Genomic DNA, 16,166 nt, shown 5'->3' with positions numbered 1-16,166 from the left:
CACCTCAGTTGCAACTTCAGAATAATTAATGTGTTTGAAGTCTTGGTTTGTAGTCAGTTGTGGTTTCTTTCTGGGGCATCATGAATATTATGTCATGGGCAGCCATGCCAGGTACAGATATTTGAGAATTAAAAACTACTCTGTTTGGGGATTTCTTTGCAAATGTGTGTAGGAGAATGTTACTACTGTTTGTGTGATGGTAAGAGCAGGTTGAAGTAGTGCCACATTTGAAGAAGAAAGCATCAGCTTTAAATTTGACAATGGAAGGACTACTGCATAGAAAATTTATGTTAGTGTCACCAGCTGTAATTACTTGATTGTATGTCGATTTGAGACTTGAAAGAACAGGTTCGAAGCAAGCAAACCTGCCTACTTCAGGAGGTTTACAGAGGACACACATCAGACACTTTCTGTTAAGGAATTTGATCTCTATGAAAGTATATTCCAGTTGTTTGTCTTCACTATTGTTGGATGTGTGTAGCACAGTAGGTGATCAACTAGAACCTATACATGACCCAACTTACCCATTTAGTCTGTTACGTCTGTCAATTCATAGAAAGATTTAGACAGGTTGGTTTGCTGAACGAGTGGGAAGACTCAGTTCGCGCCAGGTCTCCAACAGAAGTATTACACGGTTGTCTACATCTTGAAATATATGACAGATGAGCTGGCAGAGATTTGACATTTGGATGCGCTACGTGGAGCTTAGTGCATTCAGGTGCAAACATGCAAGGGTGCTGCTGCTGATGGACACTTGTGACCCTGGGTCATTGCTTATGAGGGAACAGAACATAAGGAAATACTCTAAGGTGGGGAGCGCAGGTGTCAGGAAGTGAAAGCTGTAGGTGCCTTGAGGGAGGAGGGAGGTTTTATGACCAAGGTCAGCAGAGTTTGCAGCATTTGTTGAACAGCCAAGTGGTGACAGGAAAAGCAGTTTGCTAGACGGAGACAGAATAATCTGTGCATGTCATTATTGAAAGCAAGATAAACAAATTATAAACAGAGTGTACTATTAATGCCCTAGTGATGTTTTACAACAATATGATAATAAGCTGCTAAATAAAAATGAAAATAAGACGAAGTGGGTACAATAATTGACACAGTCAATAAGAAACGGTGAAAAGCAGGAATTAGTATGAAGTAAAACAAAATAATTCACACATTAGTTAACTTATGGTGAACTACAATCTACAGTAATGCTATAATCACACAAATCAGTGGCAGCAAGAGCTGATATGTTATTAGCTCCTAAAGAACTGACTTTTGAGTTCATTTGCATTGCAATCTCGTCTTTTTCCATCTTCAGTCTTCACCATTATCCTGTTATCATTTTCCCATGTGTTTTGTTGTCCAAATCTCGAAATGGTTTTGTTCAAAATGTGTAGTCTTTTGGAGGTGGGGTCCTCTTGTGACTTTGTGAGTTTCTTCTTCACTGTGAAGACTTAGATCTTTTCTTGTACAACACAAACATCATTATTATGGATCTAGGTTTTTGTAGATCCTGGCAGCTTATGTCCTATTCTAAAACTTCTGTCATTGTCATTCAGTGTCACCTGCAGGCATAGTGAATAATTTAAAAAAAATGACTGTTCCATTGATTTTATTATCCATTGTACAGGTACTTGAAGACTGAGTTTCTTTGCATCCCAAAACTAATAATTATCATTATCTCCAGTGACTGATACATGCTCTTTGTTACAGGTTAAACTAATTGAGGTGGTTAGTGAATTACCATATAATACAATCCATTATCTTACACAGACTATGGAGTTCCAGGAAAATGTTTTGTATCACATAGTGCTTATTCTTCTCGGCGATGAGGATGCTCGCGTGAGGCGAGCTTCATCTGGTGGCATAGTGAGGTAAGCATTTGTGACAAACTACTTACACCTTCATAATACATGCTACTTCCATCAAGTTTATTTTTGTCCAGGTGTGTGTGACAGTTTAGTAAAATATTCTCTGAATATTTGTGCCAATTTCTGTCTCTCTGTTTGTGTTGTGATACATATGCAACCAAAAGTTGTTAATATCTGGGACTGTGTGTTTAGAAGTAGACAGTGTAGGGACAGTGTAGGTAGTTAACACATGTATTTTTGAGAGTGATTCCTTTTATCACCTTTGCATTCAGATATCTAATTTTATCACCTTTGCATTCAGATATCTAATTTTATTCTAAAAGCTGGACGTAATAATGAATAATAACAGTGAATCAGGAAGTATTAAATTTGTTTCTTTAATTCCAGAATGATCACAAAAACTGTCATCAGACTATTTATTTTGGTTTGTAGTGTCCATTTTCATAGTTACAGAGCTCTTGCTCCTGTGTTGTAAACTGGGGTAACCAGAGGTCCTGTACTTTACGAAATTGTCACTTATTTCACTTAAGTGTCCCATTGTGGGATGTCTATTGTCCCATTTTTCATTAACCATCCCATATATTTTGGAACAACATCTTTTTAAGTAACATGTAGCATTATCAAATGGAGCAAAAGTATTTGTACCCAAAGAATAAAGGAAATGCAGTCTCTGATTAGACCAACATGAACCAGACATGAGTTTTGAAGTTTTTTGCTTGGTACTGTGTAATGCTTTCACATGGAGAGCACTTTCTCACTGACTTCTGGAATATAGAAGGTGAAATAACTGATGTAATAACAAATCTTATTAAGTATTTTAAACATAGCTGCGCTACAGCAACGGTTCCACGTAATAAGATTAAAAGCAGCCGACCAGTTGCAAAGGATAAAGTAATCTTTACCTAGGTTTCGATAGATTTAAATCTATCTTCTTCAGAAGATGGCAGTATTACATTAACATGGAGTGATATGTCTTTGTCATTTTTACAAACATCTGCATAGCTCCATTAGTCCAAATAAAATATAGCCCTGAGTACAGGGTTTGTCTTATTAAGGATGTTCTTAATAAATTTCATGTGAGGGATAAGATGTTGCATTGCTAGTTTTCTGCTTGGTAGTGTGACAAGCAAATGACTTTCTTCGGAATCGTCTGTTAACTTAATTGATTATATTTACAATGGATTAAAAATCTTACTTTCTGTCTCAAGAAAAGTAATCTATAACTAAAAATCATTATTTAAAGAGCCTGAATCACTGTTTTGGCTTTATTTTACTCAGAGCCAGTTTAAAATACTTGTATCGCCAGTAAAAACTCTTGAGGCTGCAGATATATCAGCAAATGAAGTAATTGATAAGGAAAGTGAAGTCGAGGACAGAGGAAAACTTTCAAACTGTGAAAATGTGATCTTTGACAAATACATTTCAGAAGATAAATTGCTGAAAGATTTGGCTTTCTTGGTTATTCAAATTATGAGACAATAAATGACTACTTTGATTAATGGGATTACCCATTTCATGTACTGAAACCATTTAACTGGATTAAGCTCAGAGATCCTCTTCTTAGGAAGTTGTTTCAGCAAAGTCTTAAAACCTTAGTAGAGTTTGATGAAAATATTCCAAAAGAAATGTGTGAAGATGAACTTTTTGATGGAATGCACCATGTTAAAAATGTTGTGAAGTGTAAAACCATGAATTAAGAACTGTTATGTCTGTTGACCAAAAACAGTGTATCATTTTCAACTTTTGTGCATCTCAAGATATTTGCTGCAAAAATTTGTGGCTCAGTACTGTGTTTGTGCAAGTTCTATCTGACCCTAATACTGCTGCAGAAAGTGTGTTCTCTATGGACTGATAAAAAGAGTAGGTTTAGTGTGAAAATTGTTAAGGAGATAATTATAACTAAGACTCATTTTCAGGATACTTCCTGTGTTCATTTTTATAAACTTCTATTTGAAAATAACAAACTTCTGAATGACATAAATTATTCAGCAAAATACGAATGAAAATGAGAAACGGGTAGCCTATATGAAAATATAATAAGTACTTGTAATAATCATTGTTTACCGTAGTTAAGGACCTCATTTATTAAAGTGATATATTGCACATGCATTTGACAACAATAAAATAACAAAATATTTACTCTGTTTGTAAGGCAAGGTAAAGTGCGATACATATAAACCTGAACTACTTTAATGGGTCATAACATTTGAACCAATAATGGGACACATTTGCAATTTTGGGAGATGATGATACACAAGTGCAAGACGACGTACATACATACGTACATACATACTTACAAAGTCCTTACAGAAAATGTTGCAAGAGCCCTCCACCAGCATTGATTCACAACTGTACTCGTTTCACCATATTCTGCAATGTTCTGTGAGATGTATTGTCACCAGTGTTGCTTATTTAATGTTTAATGGAATCACAGAGTTCTGCAGTTGTCCATGGTTTATTCTTGTACACTTGTCTTTTAAGATAAGCCCAGAATTAAAAATCTGGGGGAGGGGGCTGGGGTTAGGTCAGGTGATCCTGGGGAGCAACAAATTTTTTAAGAATGTTCAATCAACAAAGAAACTGGTTCTACATCTACATTTATACTCCGCAAGCCACCCAACGGTGTGGTTACTAGTTGCATGGAAGTGCAAGCTGTGTGACATGTTGCTTTACCTTGTTGGAAGATGCCCATATAAATTGTAGTGGCTGTGATCATATCGAAGAAAATGGGGACAACAATATTGGAAGCTTACACCATGCACCACACTCCAGCCTTTTCCTCACACAGTGGTTTTTTGTGGATCTAGGGATGGTTTACACTAGCCCAGTTTTATACGTTGATGTGACCCGACAGATGTATCCATGCCTTATCTGTAAACCAAGTTGATCGAGAGAATGTCTGGACGTTGAATAAGAAACCCCTGAAACCATTGACAGTAAGGCATTCTTTTTTCGTGATCTGTTTCTTACAGTGCTTGCATTATATTCACTCTGTATGGCCGCAGTACCGATTTCTTTGCAGCTCTCTGACATGTGGCATATGAAATGCCTGCCTCCCGGCTCACTCGACACAACTCGTTCTCAAAGAGTCTTTGAACATTATCGGTAACCTCTGAACTCAATGATCATCTGTGTTTACCACTGCCACTGTATAGTACATCACTTGTCTCCAATAAAATTGTTGCTTTTGTTGGAACATTGCCAACATTGAGTTCTTTCTGGAATGCGCATTGTTTTGTAACCAATGAGTCTGTCATCCAGTATTTTTGCACAACAAAAACCTGCTCTCGAAGTTTGTTCTGTCTGTTTCTGGTGGCTAAAGACTGTGAACAACTCACTAATTTGCTCGTTATTCTCATGCGACCCAAACTACACACTCACAGACTTCACAAACTGCGACTGATGAGGCTACGAACAAACTGACACGAACAGAGTAAGTGTGGCATTATACCAGGCAAAGGACATTGTTTGCAGAAGTGACAAATCAACTTTCCAACAGTGAGTGGTACTTCTGATTCCCCTAGAGCTACTGAGATCATTAAAACAACTTTTCTGCTTCTATGAGCTTACAAAGGGAAATTATGACTCATTGAAGTAATTCAGGTTTATATACATTGCCCCGTTTTGACCCTTTTTTGTGCATATTTTAACAAAAAGTTATGATAGGCTGTGTAGTAATGGAACAAACCAAGTATTTAGTATAGATTGCCCTCTTTTGACCCTTTTTTTGTGCAAATTTTAACAAAAAGTTATGATAGACAGTGCAGTAATGGCACAAACCAAGTATTTTTACAAAGATCTACTATACATATGCAGTATTAATGAAAGTTTCCACAAAATGTTGATTCACTTCAACTTCCGATATGTGTCCAACATTTTGATTTTGGAAATCTTGTCATACTACAGAACTGAAGATGATCACTGAAGACCAAAATTGATCGTCTGATGACAATTTTTGTGATCTTAGACTGAAATTAAAGAAACAAATTGTAATTTTACTGTCATTGTTAGTAAAGTATTTGGCTTGGTGGCTCGGTCACTCATTTTAAGTGCCAGACTACAATATCAAAGCTAGGATCTGATTCCATTGGCCCTAGAACTTTTTCTGTCTCTTTATCACTTTTTGGACAAATCCTCGTTCAAATCTTATGGAGTACACATGCACACACAATCATCTGTGTGGCTACATTATCCTGGCTGGCTACATTGTGCAAGCTCTGCACTTTGACACTTAAAGGGTGGGAAGGTCTGGGATGGGTAGCAGACGTGTGTTAGGCAGAGACACTGGGTGCCCAGGATAGGAGGAGAGGTATGTGGAGAGAGCTGTAGGCAGGGCAGGAAGAGCTGTGAACAACATGCAGAGAAGTGGATTAGGAGGAGGGGAGAGAGTAGAGGATAGGTAGACTGTGGAAGGAAGGGTGTGAGTGCAGGATGAGTGAGGTTAGGCTCGAAAGGCAGTGTGGGGCAGGAACTAATGGAGACTGTGCCCAGGAGGATTACGGGATAAAAGGACATGTTGCAAGAACAATTTCCACTGTGAGCCCCACTCTCACTTTTGACTGATAAAATTAGTGTTAAAAGTTATGGTTGGAATAGCAAAGGGTTGTTTCTGTGACATAGCACAAACTTTGGCATGAACACATGTGTAAAGGGTGGTTACGCATAGCTCTGTTCATCATCCTGTGGCCAACTTGGCTATAGAAGTGTTAGATTTTTTTTTCTGTTTTTCCTAGAAGTTGATGAGAGTTCCAAAATACGGCAACATTTGTAAATGAAATGGGAATTTAAGTAACTGATGATGACAAATAGATTGGAGTGAAATTGAATGAAGTTTATATTAATAAATAAATTTGAATTTACTTCCAAATGATGGCCTGTCAATAAAATGAATGAAGGGAAGTGAAGTGAAATGATCATATGGTGTTATTGGCCAGGAGGCCCCGTCTGGTATTGTAACTGCCTGCTGGAACTCTTTCTATTTGATGTGTCACTGAGGATGAAATGTAATCCCTGAATGAAAAAAATCTCCAACCCAGCTGGGAATCGACCTGGGACCTCATTATTTAGAGGCAGCAACATTTACCACTAGACCGTGAGCTGCAGACTTAAAATTAAAAAAAGCTGAAGACAGTTTTTAATTCATCAGCAAGGTTCATATATATAGTATGTGTGAAGCTAACTTACATACCAAGCACTCATCACACTTGAGCCCTCAATTTCAAAGTCTGAGAATCAGAAATTAACGTTCTCTAAATGATTCTATAGTCATTGAAAACTGGCAGTGAAACTATTTAATAATATCTATGTATAATATCTATGTAACTATTTAATAATATATATGTATCTGTATTAGCATTACTAATCCATGTGATGTGAAATTAATTTAAACAGTCTTTACTTGACTGCAGCATTGTGTAACACACTGCAAAAGTAATAATTCAACTACCTTCAGTGCCAAACACCCATCGAAAGTTAAAGTTCTCGCAGTCTGTGAACAACTATAAGCTTCAAATGATTAATTAAAATAAAATTCAACACATCGCATAAAATTTAAAGTATTTTACCTTCAGTGCAGCTGATATGCCGCACAAAATCCTTCTGCAGCACTGCCTGTTGCCAGACTCAGCACTGAGATTGTGGCTATGACTGAGGCACAAAAGACATTCCCCCGGCACAGCACTACCCTGTTCATTGCAGTGCAAATTACTCTTGTTGACCTCTATTCAAATTTTACAAATAAAACATTAAAACTATCCCTATATGAAAGTAGCTCCGTTGTTATTGACAAAATTAATTTTGCAGCCTTTTTGCAACATTGGTTTTACACAAAGAAAATATATTTGTAAATTAACATAAAATTTAAGTGGTCAGTTATTCCAAATTGTTTTTCGATGATCCTTCATCTGTTGTCCTCAGAGAGTACAATGCCTGTATCATACTTTATGGCAAAATACTTTGTTAATGACTGATTTAAATAAATTTAGTATTATTTTTAAAAGCAATGAATACTGTAAAATCTTCAAGTCAGATTGTCAGACAATGGATGTACCTACACTGTGCTGACTTCATAATACATGGTACTGTGGAGAATGGTGCTTTCTGGCTCAATTTAACCGCAGGGTTGTTTGTTGCTTCTAACATTAAAACTATTTAGTGTCGGAAAGCATGTTATAATATAAACAAGTGTGTTTCATTTGGCTCCTCATTTGAGGTCATAGCATCTCAGGTTCTCATACAATTAATTTGTTAAGGAAATTAGCATAAATAGGAGTTATTAATGATGCTGCAACTTGCATTATTTTTGTGTGTAAAAGCACTATAAGTAGTGATTGTCATGTCTCATTGACACACTCACTATTGTAGCTTTGGAATTAATACATAATTAGTGGGTCGTGTGATGCTAAATGTCCAAGACTTTTACCTAGAGATATTTTATTTCAGTGAGCATTCTTGCCTTGTTACCCATTCAGTTCTGTGTGTGCGGATCTGACATATCTTGGTGGCAGGGAAATCCACAGTGTCTCTTGTGCCTCATCTTTTAGCTGGTAGCCTTGAGCCATGCTTAAGGTCTGTCCCTTGAGGTGGACTATCACCAGCCTTTCTGACAGGTGCACGTGTTTAAAAAGTTCTCTACAAAGGTAGAGGAGACCCAATGGACACAAACAAGTACAGAGGCATAGCTCTGGAAAATACTCAGTTCAAGATGTTTTAAAAGATAATTACACAAAAAAATCAAAGCCTGTGTGGACAGTCACCTCCCAGAACGACAAATGGGCTTCAGATCTGGAAGATCAACACTTACGGCAGTCATGCTTCTTCTAAACAACATCGACAAAGCACTACAAAAGAAACAAATGTTCTACACAGTGTTCGTAGACCTACTGGAAAGAGATCTCTTAGTCCGAAAACTGGAAAACACAGTGGGAGAAGATAGCATATGGGCAAGAATAATCAAGTCAATCCTCGAATACAACTTAATCACAATATCAGACAACCTCTCTTTTTTGAACCTCATTCTGCAATTGAACGGAGCCTTACAGGATGACCCAATGAGCCCTCTGCTGTACATTCTTGTCACTAAAGAAGTACTGCGAATTGGAGAAAATGAAGAAGATGTATACATATATGCAAGCATTGACGACATAGCTGTAGGTTCAACAGGTATACAGAAGCTGCAGAAAATCATTGAAAAAATAGACAAATGGTGCAGTGAACACAAACTACACATAAACATACCAAAGACAGAAATGGTGATTTTCAGAAAAGGAAGCAAAACACCTAAGAATGCGGAAATCAACATCAGAGGACAAAAAATAAAAATCTCATCAGACTTTAAGTACCTAGGGGTGACATTGCAACCAACAGCCAAATGCTTCACAAAACATACAACAGAACGTGCAGCCCAAGCAATAATAGCAATACAGGACATCAAAAACATCCGCCTACTCAGTCTAGAAACGGCCACGAAATTATTCAATGCAAAAATTTTGCCAATTCTGGCCTATGGGATGGAGGTTATATGAACCACCGAACAGAAAAAAATCTAGAAACACTAGAAAAGGTAAAATCAACTTATATAAAAAGAACACTAGGTCTCTCAAAGACAACAAGATCTAGACTATTGTACCTGCTAGTGAGAGAGACATTTGTAATTGAAGACATCAAACTTCAATGTATGATGCCACACACAAGGGCTTCCAGAAATCAACTGAAGATCATGGAGTATCAACAAGAAAAAGCATGGCCGGAGTTCTGTGGCACCGAAGCAATGACGAACCGCTCATGGACAGCACCAAACTTTGAACTGCGAAATGTCATAACTAGATTTTCTATTCACGGCTTTTGTCATCTAATTTGCAACAACAAAACTTATCATGACCCAACCACAACCTGTGTGTGTGAACTGTGTAACGAAGCCTGTGAACGATATCACATAGATCTGTGGAGTAAACGAGTGAAATCTATAAATGAATATGCAAAAAATTTAAAATGTAAATGTAAATGTAAAACATTAAGCAAAGTAACTGTATACGGCTATTTGGCTGCAATTTTATTAAATAAAAAGAAGCACTCCTGTGTGAGTCCTCAGTGTCTGTTATGTTACACTGTCTATGTAGGTAGTTCATAGTTCCGAGAATCTGATAGGGTGGCGGTTGGAGGATCCAGATGGCATAAGTTGTGTTGCAGCCATTGAAATCGAGCCTGTTGTGCTCAGCATGTTCTGCCACTACATGGTCAACTCTGCTCTTGCCAACATTTTGGCAGTGACCTTTCATTTGGATGGGCAGGTAGCTGGTGGTCATTATCATAAAAAATACTGTAAAATACTGTGTGGAAATTACAGCAGATGTGGTATGTAACTGCTTTCATAAGTTGTCCTGCCTTTGGTAGATTTGGATAGCCTGTGATGGGATCTGAAAAGGATGAGCTAGTTTTATATATCTAACAGTTCTTGCAACTGGTCTTCTTCTTCCTCCTCCAGGATGTGGCCCAGATGACAAGGAGTTAGGAGTAAGTGTGATGTAAGGATGGACTGGGATTTTGCATGGATTGCTTTGATGGCAAAATAACACATTGATTGGGGTGCTTATGGGTAGTGGTTGAATTTTGGGAAAACAGTGTGGCCTTTCTTTTTTTCCCAGGTCAGTGCTGTATTCAGTGTAGACTGCAACACTTTGGTGTGTCCACTGTATGTTTTGCATAGAGACCATGAGATGTGTGGGGAGTACAAACCATAATTTTTCCTTTGTTGTGTACGAAAATTGTATAAGATGTGGAGTGGATAATTTTAGGATGAAGTAACCTTCCCCAAGCACTCTGCATTGTTTTGTAGAGTACATATGCTTGCAGATGCTGACATATAGCCATTAGGTATTGGTGCTCCTCATTGTCCATTTTGATCCCAAGAGTCATGTAAGCAGTCCTACATGTCATGCACATCCTCTTCAAATCTTGTTGTGAGAAAAAATTTCATTACCAGTGTTTGGCTGCAAGGGGAGGTGACTGAGCTTTCATAGACCTCTCCCAGCCAACAATACTATACAACTTTACTTAGTACCAAATAAGCCATTCTAAATTATGGCATGAAAGTAAAGTGATGAGCATTTCAAATCACAGTTTGGTCAGTTATTTCATATGAGCGTCACCATATACGAGCTCTCCACCATTTTTGTTCACACAAAGGAGGATTTTAGTAACTGCTGCAGTGGTTACCCACTACGCTGCAGAGGGGAGGATCAGATGTTCATTTTTTTGGGACAGTCTTGGAATTGTGTAGGTTGTTGGATCTCCCACTTTTGCCCGTCCCTTATTTCTGCCTCTTGAGTCAGTTATGGACCAGTACATGTTTCAGTTGGATATGAAAGTGAAGGGGTTGGAGTAATGGGACTCGATGTTAACATCTGATGTGAGTGAGCAGTTTGTTCTATCTTACAGATGTTGCTGCCAGTGAAGACTTTACTTTGGAATGTTCATAGTAATTAGTATCTGGTGTGACATGATCTCATGTTTGTTATCATGTTACAAAAAGGCACTTGTAGGTCTTATGAATAAATTGTGAAGAGGTGTGCGACTTTGAGTATCAGTGTTTTGAAACAATAGTTGTTGCTGACTTACATAAATTTTAAATTAATTTCCAGTTTTGTTATAAAAACTAAAGTAATTTTTGCATCAAATATTGAGATATTCACACTTTTGGAAGACAACTGATGTTGAGTGGGACTGTTCTGTGTCAGTTATTTATTTCAGCTGCTGTGCCTGTCTGTTGCTATGGATATTATATGTATCGTTTTTTGGCTATTACTGCATGCTATGTCGAAACAACACAAATAACCTAAGACAACAATGCCTACTACCTCATTAATATTAATTTCATTCTTTAGAACAGTGTTGTTGAAACAGTTTTATTTTATATTCTAAGATATTAATTTTTGGTAGAGACACTTTTAGGCCTGGCTGTTTTTGCTTTTTCCTGTAAAAACATTGAAACATTGTTAATCTACATGTGAGAAATAATGAAAGAAAGTGGAACTGTGAATCAGATGCCACTCAAATGTATTTGTTTCAGCATAATTGACAAGATGTACTTCCCAGTGGATTACCCTCATCAAGATACAGTGACAGCAAAAGGAGCCTATTACAGCAATTGCTATATGAGCCAGTTGCTTGTTACAATGCCAGAAATGTCAAGCCACTCACTGCCATACCGGTCTGTCATTAACAGCATTCCTGCACCGTTCAACCTCTACCCTTGCACAGCTGCATCTGACAGATTGGTCGAATCATCACTTTCGCGGATGATAAGCCTGCTGTGCAAGAGCTTAATCCTTTCTTCAAAATTCCTCTCGGTAAGCATTATATACTTCAACAAATGTTTGGCACTAGCGTATTTTTGTCTACATGACAGAACCCTCTGATTAGTGTATGCATTGTATAAGAAAAAGCGCATAATTTTGGAAGAGCCAGCCAAAGAAAAATGAGAAAAAATCCATTTACTACACAGCAGACAATGGGTAGATATACACTGAGATTTATTCCTCAATTCTGTAACAAATAGTTGAAGACTGTAGAATGTAGGTGTATTCAAGGAGCAGACAGAAACATTCCCAGACTTCTTAATTGAGACATTGAAGACAACAATAAAAGAGAACTAGAGAATGAACTCAGCCTTTCATTATTGTTTTTATGCTCATAATATTCAGGAAAAACACAAGTAGTTCTATTTTTCCCTCTGTGACATCTTCCTTTTTTATGTAGATGTTTTTTCTACCATTATTAAATCACAATTTTATTTTCAAGATTATTTATTTTGCAAATAAAAGATATTAAGAATGGCAGTACTCAATTTGAAAAATTAAAGCTTTATTGTGGAAAATCCAAGGTGGAAAAGACTTTACTGTATTTTACTCAAAATTAGTACCAACCTGCATTTGCAGTTAACTTAAAGAACACTGGATTTGAAAAAGCAGTGTAATCTTTTAAAAAAATGCTAATCAGTAAATTATGAAACTTAAGTGTGAAAATGCAGTGTGAAATGTGTTACCTACTAGTTCTGCATACACTTTATCCACCTAGATCTAGTGGTTTTCTTTTATAAACTTGTCTGTTGAATTGAACAGGCACTTAAATCAAATCAGCGTTTGAGGCTTGATGCGTTACAGTGTCAGATTGAGTAGCCAATTTGGAGGACCATGAAGTGAGAGGTGCTGGTTGGAAAACTTTTCAGCAAAGTGACTGCTGTGACTGAAACACAGCAAGGAGAAATGGCTGCACTTGCTGTAAACCCACTCCTGACACAAATACATTTTTTCTTTTCTGCTATCTGTTGCATGTATAATACATACACTATGTATATGATGTAATTGGATAGATAAAAAAACCTACTAACCAAGCGGCAGTGGGAGTACACACGTATAAAAGGTATTATGGTTCGCAAGCTTTCAGAGCCATTGGGTCGTTCTTCTGGCAGAAGGGTTGAAGGGGAAGGAAAAGGGCTGAAAGAAAAAGACTTGTGAGGTTTAGGAAATGGAGAGAGTCACAGGAAAGTCACCCAGAACCCTGGGTCAGTAGTTAGTTACTGGATGAGATAAGAAGGAAAGATTGATTGTTGGATACTGCACTGGAGGAGATTTGAAAACCTGGGAGTTGAAAATGGAAGACTGGGTAATATGCAAGATAGAGACTACTGTTAAAACATTGTGCAGAAGTTAATACGAGCGAAAAGCTAAGTGCATTATATGAAATAGAGATAGCATAGGACTGATGAAAAATAGACAGGTCAGAAAATGAAAGATGTAGAAAACTAAAATGGAGTGAGGAAAGGAATAGTTACTGTGAAGAAATGCTGAGACCAAAGAAATTAACATAAATTAAGGCCAGGTGGGTGGCAAGAGTCAAGGACATGTTGTAGCGCCAGTTCCCATCTGTGGAGTTCTGAGGAACTGGTGCCTGGGGGGAGAAACCAGATGGCACGTGTAGTGAAACAGGCATGGAGGTCACTACTGTCATGTTGTGGAGCATCCTAACAGATAACTTGGCTGATGTTAAAAGGCTGAACATTGTTTGCAGAACAGCTAGTATACGACGTATCATTTCACATGTGGCTCTTTCTTTGATAGTATATGTTTTGCCAGTTACAGGGCTGGTACAGGTGGTGGTGGTGGGAAGGTGCACAGAGAAAGTCTTACAGTAGGGATGGTCACAGGGGTAGGAGCCATAGGGTGGGGAGATGGGTTCAGAAGGAGCATAGTGTTTGAAAAGGGTATTGCAGAGATTGTGATGGTGACATAAAGCTATTCTAGGTGTGGTGGGCAAAATCTAAGGGACCTAATTTATGGGCATGTTTTTAAAAAGTCATAGCCTTGTTGAAGTAGCTGCTTAATACATTCAAGACCAGGATAATACTGAGTGACAAGAGGTGTACTCCTAAGTTGTTTTTTGGAGGGATCAGCAGTACCAGGACTGGATGTGATGGCCCGGGAAGTCTGCATTTTAACTAGGCTGGTGGGGTAATTACGTCCAGTGAAGACTGCTGTGAGAATGGCGGTGTATTGCTGTAAAGAGCTTGCATCTGAATAAATCTGTTTGCCTCGAATGCCAAGGCTGTATGGTAGGGAACGTTTGACATGGAGAGGATGGCAACTGTTAAAATGTAGGTAGTGGGTTTAACATGTGTAGCTGACCTTCAGTGAGGATGAGATCAATGTCAAAGAAAGTCACTTGGGATTGAGAATAGGCATGTGTGAAATTTAATTGGGAGAATGTATTTAGAGATTCCAAGAATTTTAACAGGTCAGCTTCACCACCATGAGTCCATATGACAAAGATGTCATCAATGTATCTAAACCAAACCAGCTGCTCAAGGCCTATGGATACAAGAAAAGCCTGCTCTAAGCAACCCATGTAAAGGTTGGCATAGGAAGAAGCCATTCTGGTTCTCAGGGCTGTAGGCTTTATCTGTTTGTACGTTTGCCCCTCAAAGGTGAAGTAGTTATTGGTAACTCTTTTTATACCACTGCCTCTTCCAAAATGTACCACACATGTGTGACAATATTGTTCTGTTTGTGCGAGTAATAATGCTCAGTACCTTGTGCACAAAAAGTTCAAAATCTTATGATTTAAACCTTTATTTTTGTCTACAGTGTATGATTTCACCTGAACCCATCCAAGTTCTGCTACATTGAAATGGCATTGATATGATGGAAGGCACAACACTCTGTGACCATTTTCTCTGCAATTTTGTCAGTGTTGTACACAAAATAATGTGATTTATTCTGATTCACAATTTTCAGCAGTTCTGCCTTTTACATTTAGGCTCTTTCCTAGCAAATCTACTGTGTCACTCTTACTGTTGCTGCATACACGGGCTTTGTTGATTGACTGGAACGATATGGTGCTCAGGGGATATTGTAGTGGAGTTTTATTCGAAATTTGGAAGCAAAGACCATTGCCATCATTTCCTCGAAGTAGTCCCCAAATTTGTTCAATATAAAGAACAGCAAAGAATTTGGAACAAAGCTGTTGATTGTTCAGTATGTAAAAGAATGAGCCGACTACTTCTTCCAAGTGGAACTTTCATTGTTCCTCATGCAATGCCATCAGTCTATGCAGTCTGTCTGGAGTGACGAGTATTTACCCACATTTTATACAACCAGACAATTTCATGAAGTTTTCACTTAGACACAGGGTGCGGCAATCAAACCTGCATTTTTTAAATGAGTGTAAAATAAACACAGATGCAGATATCAAAATTTTATTCATACAATCTTATTCTACTTTAAAAAGCATTTAAGAAACATCAACACATTTTTTTCATTGTTTGAAAATAGCATCAGCAAGATGTCGTCCTTCTCGATCATGGCATTCTCACAGGCGATTGATTAAGCTGTCTATCACATGATGGAGCATACCCTGAGGAATTCTATCGATTTCCAGCCGGATTCTTGCTTTGAGATTACCAATGCTATGAAGTCTTTCTTCATACACTTTGCTCTTAAGGTAACCACATAAGGAAAAAATCACAAGCTTTGGGGGGGGGGGCAATTGCTTTAATCTTGGAAATCACCTGGTTAGGAAAAACTTCATTGAGAACATTAATGCTCACATGTCCTGTGTGACTTGTTGCTCCATCTTGTTGAAATAATGTTTCTCATTCATGGCATATTGACAAAGCTGAGGTATGAAGAATGTCCTTAACATTATTGAATAGCACTCAGCAGTAACGGTAACGGATTGCCCTCTTTTGTTTTCAAAAAAATGAGGACCTATTATTCACGATGAGGACTTTGCACACCAAACTGTTACCTTGGT

At 37.8% G+C, this 16,166-nt stretch overlaps 1 protein-coding gene across 1 annotated transcript in view; it reads left to right on the top strand.

The window, feature by feature from the left end:
* LOC126253366 (huntingtin-like) overlaps positions 1–16,166 on the top strand; it is a 549,449-nt gene that overhangs the window by 148,883 nt on the left and 384,400 nt on the right. Inside the window, exons 13-14 of the mRNA XM_049954640.1 lie at positions 1,702–1,862; positions 11,926–12,205. Coding sequence (XP_049810597.1) covers positions 1,702–1,862; positions 11,926–12,205 — 441 coding nt within the window. The remainder of the gene's footprint in view (positions 1–1,701; positions 1,863–11,925; positions 12,206–16,166) is intronic.

The sequence above is a fragment of the Schistocerca nitens genome, chromosome 4 (genome assembly GCF_023898315.1).
Source record: "Schistocerca nitens isolate TAMUIC-IGC-003100 chromosome 4, iqSchNite1.1, whole genome shotgun sequence".
Taxonomy (NCBI): Eukaryota; Metazoa; Arthropoda; class Insecta; order Orthoptera; family Acrididae; genus Schistocerca; species Schistocerca nitens.
Note: the sequence above shows the minus strand (reverse complement) of the source record. Positions and strands in the feature narration are given on the sequence as shown.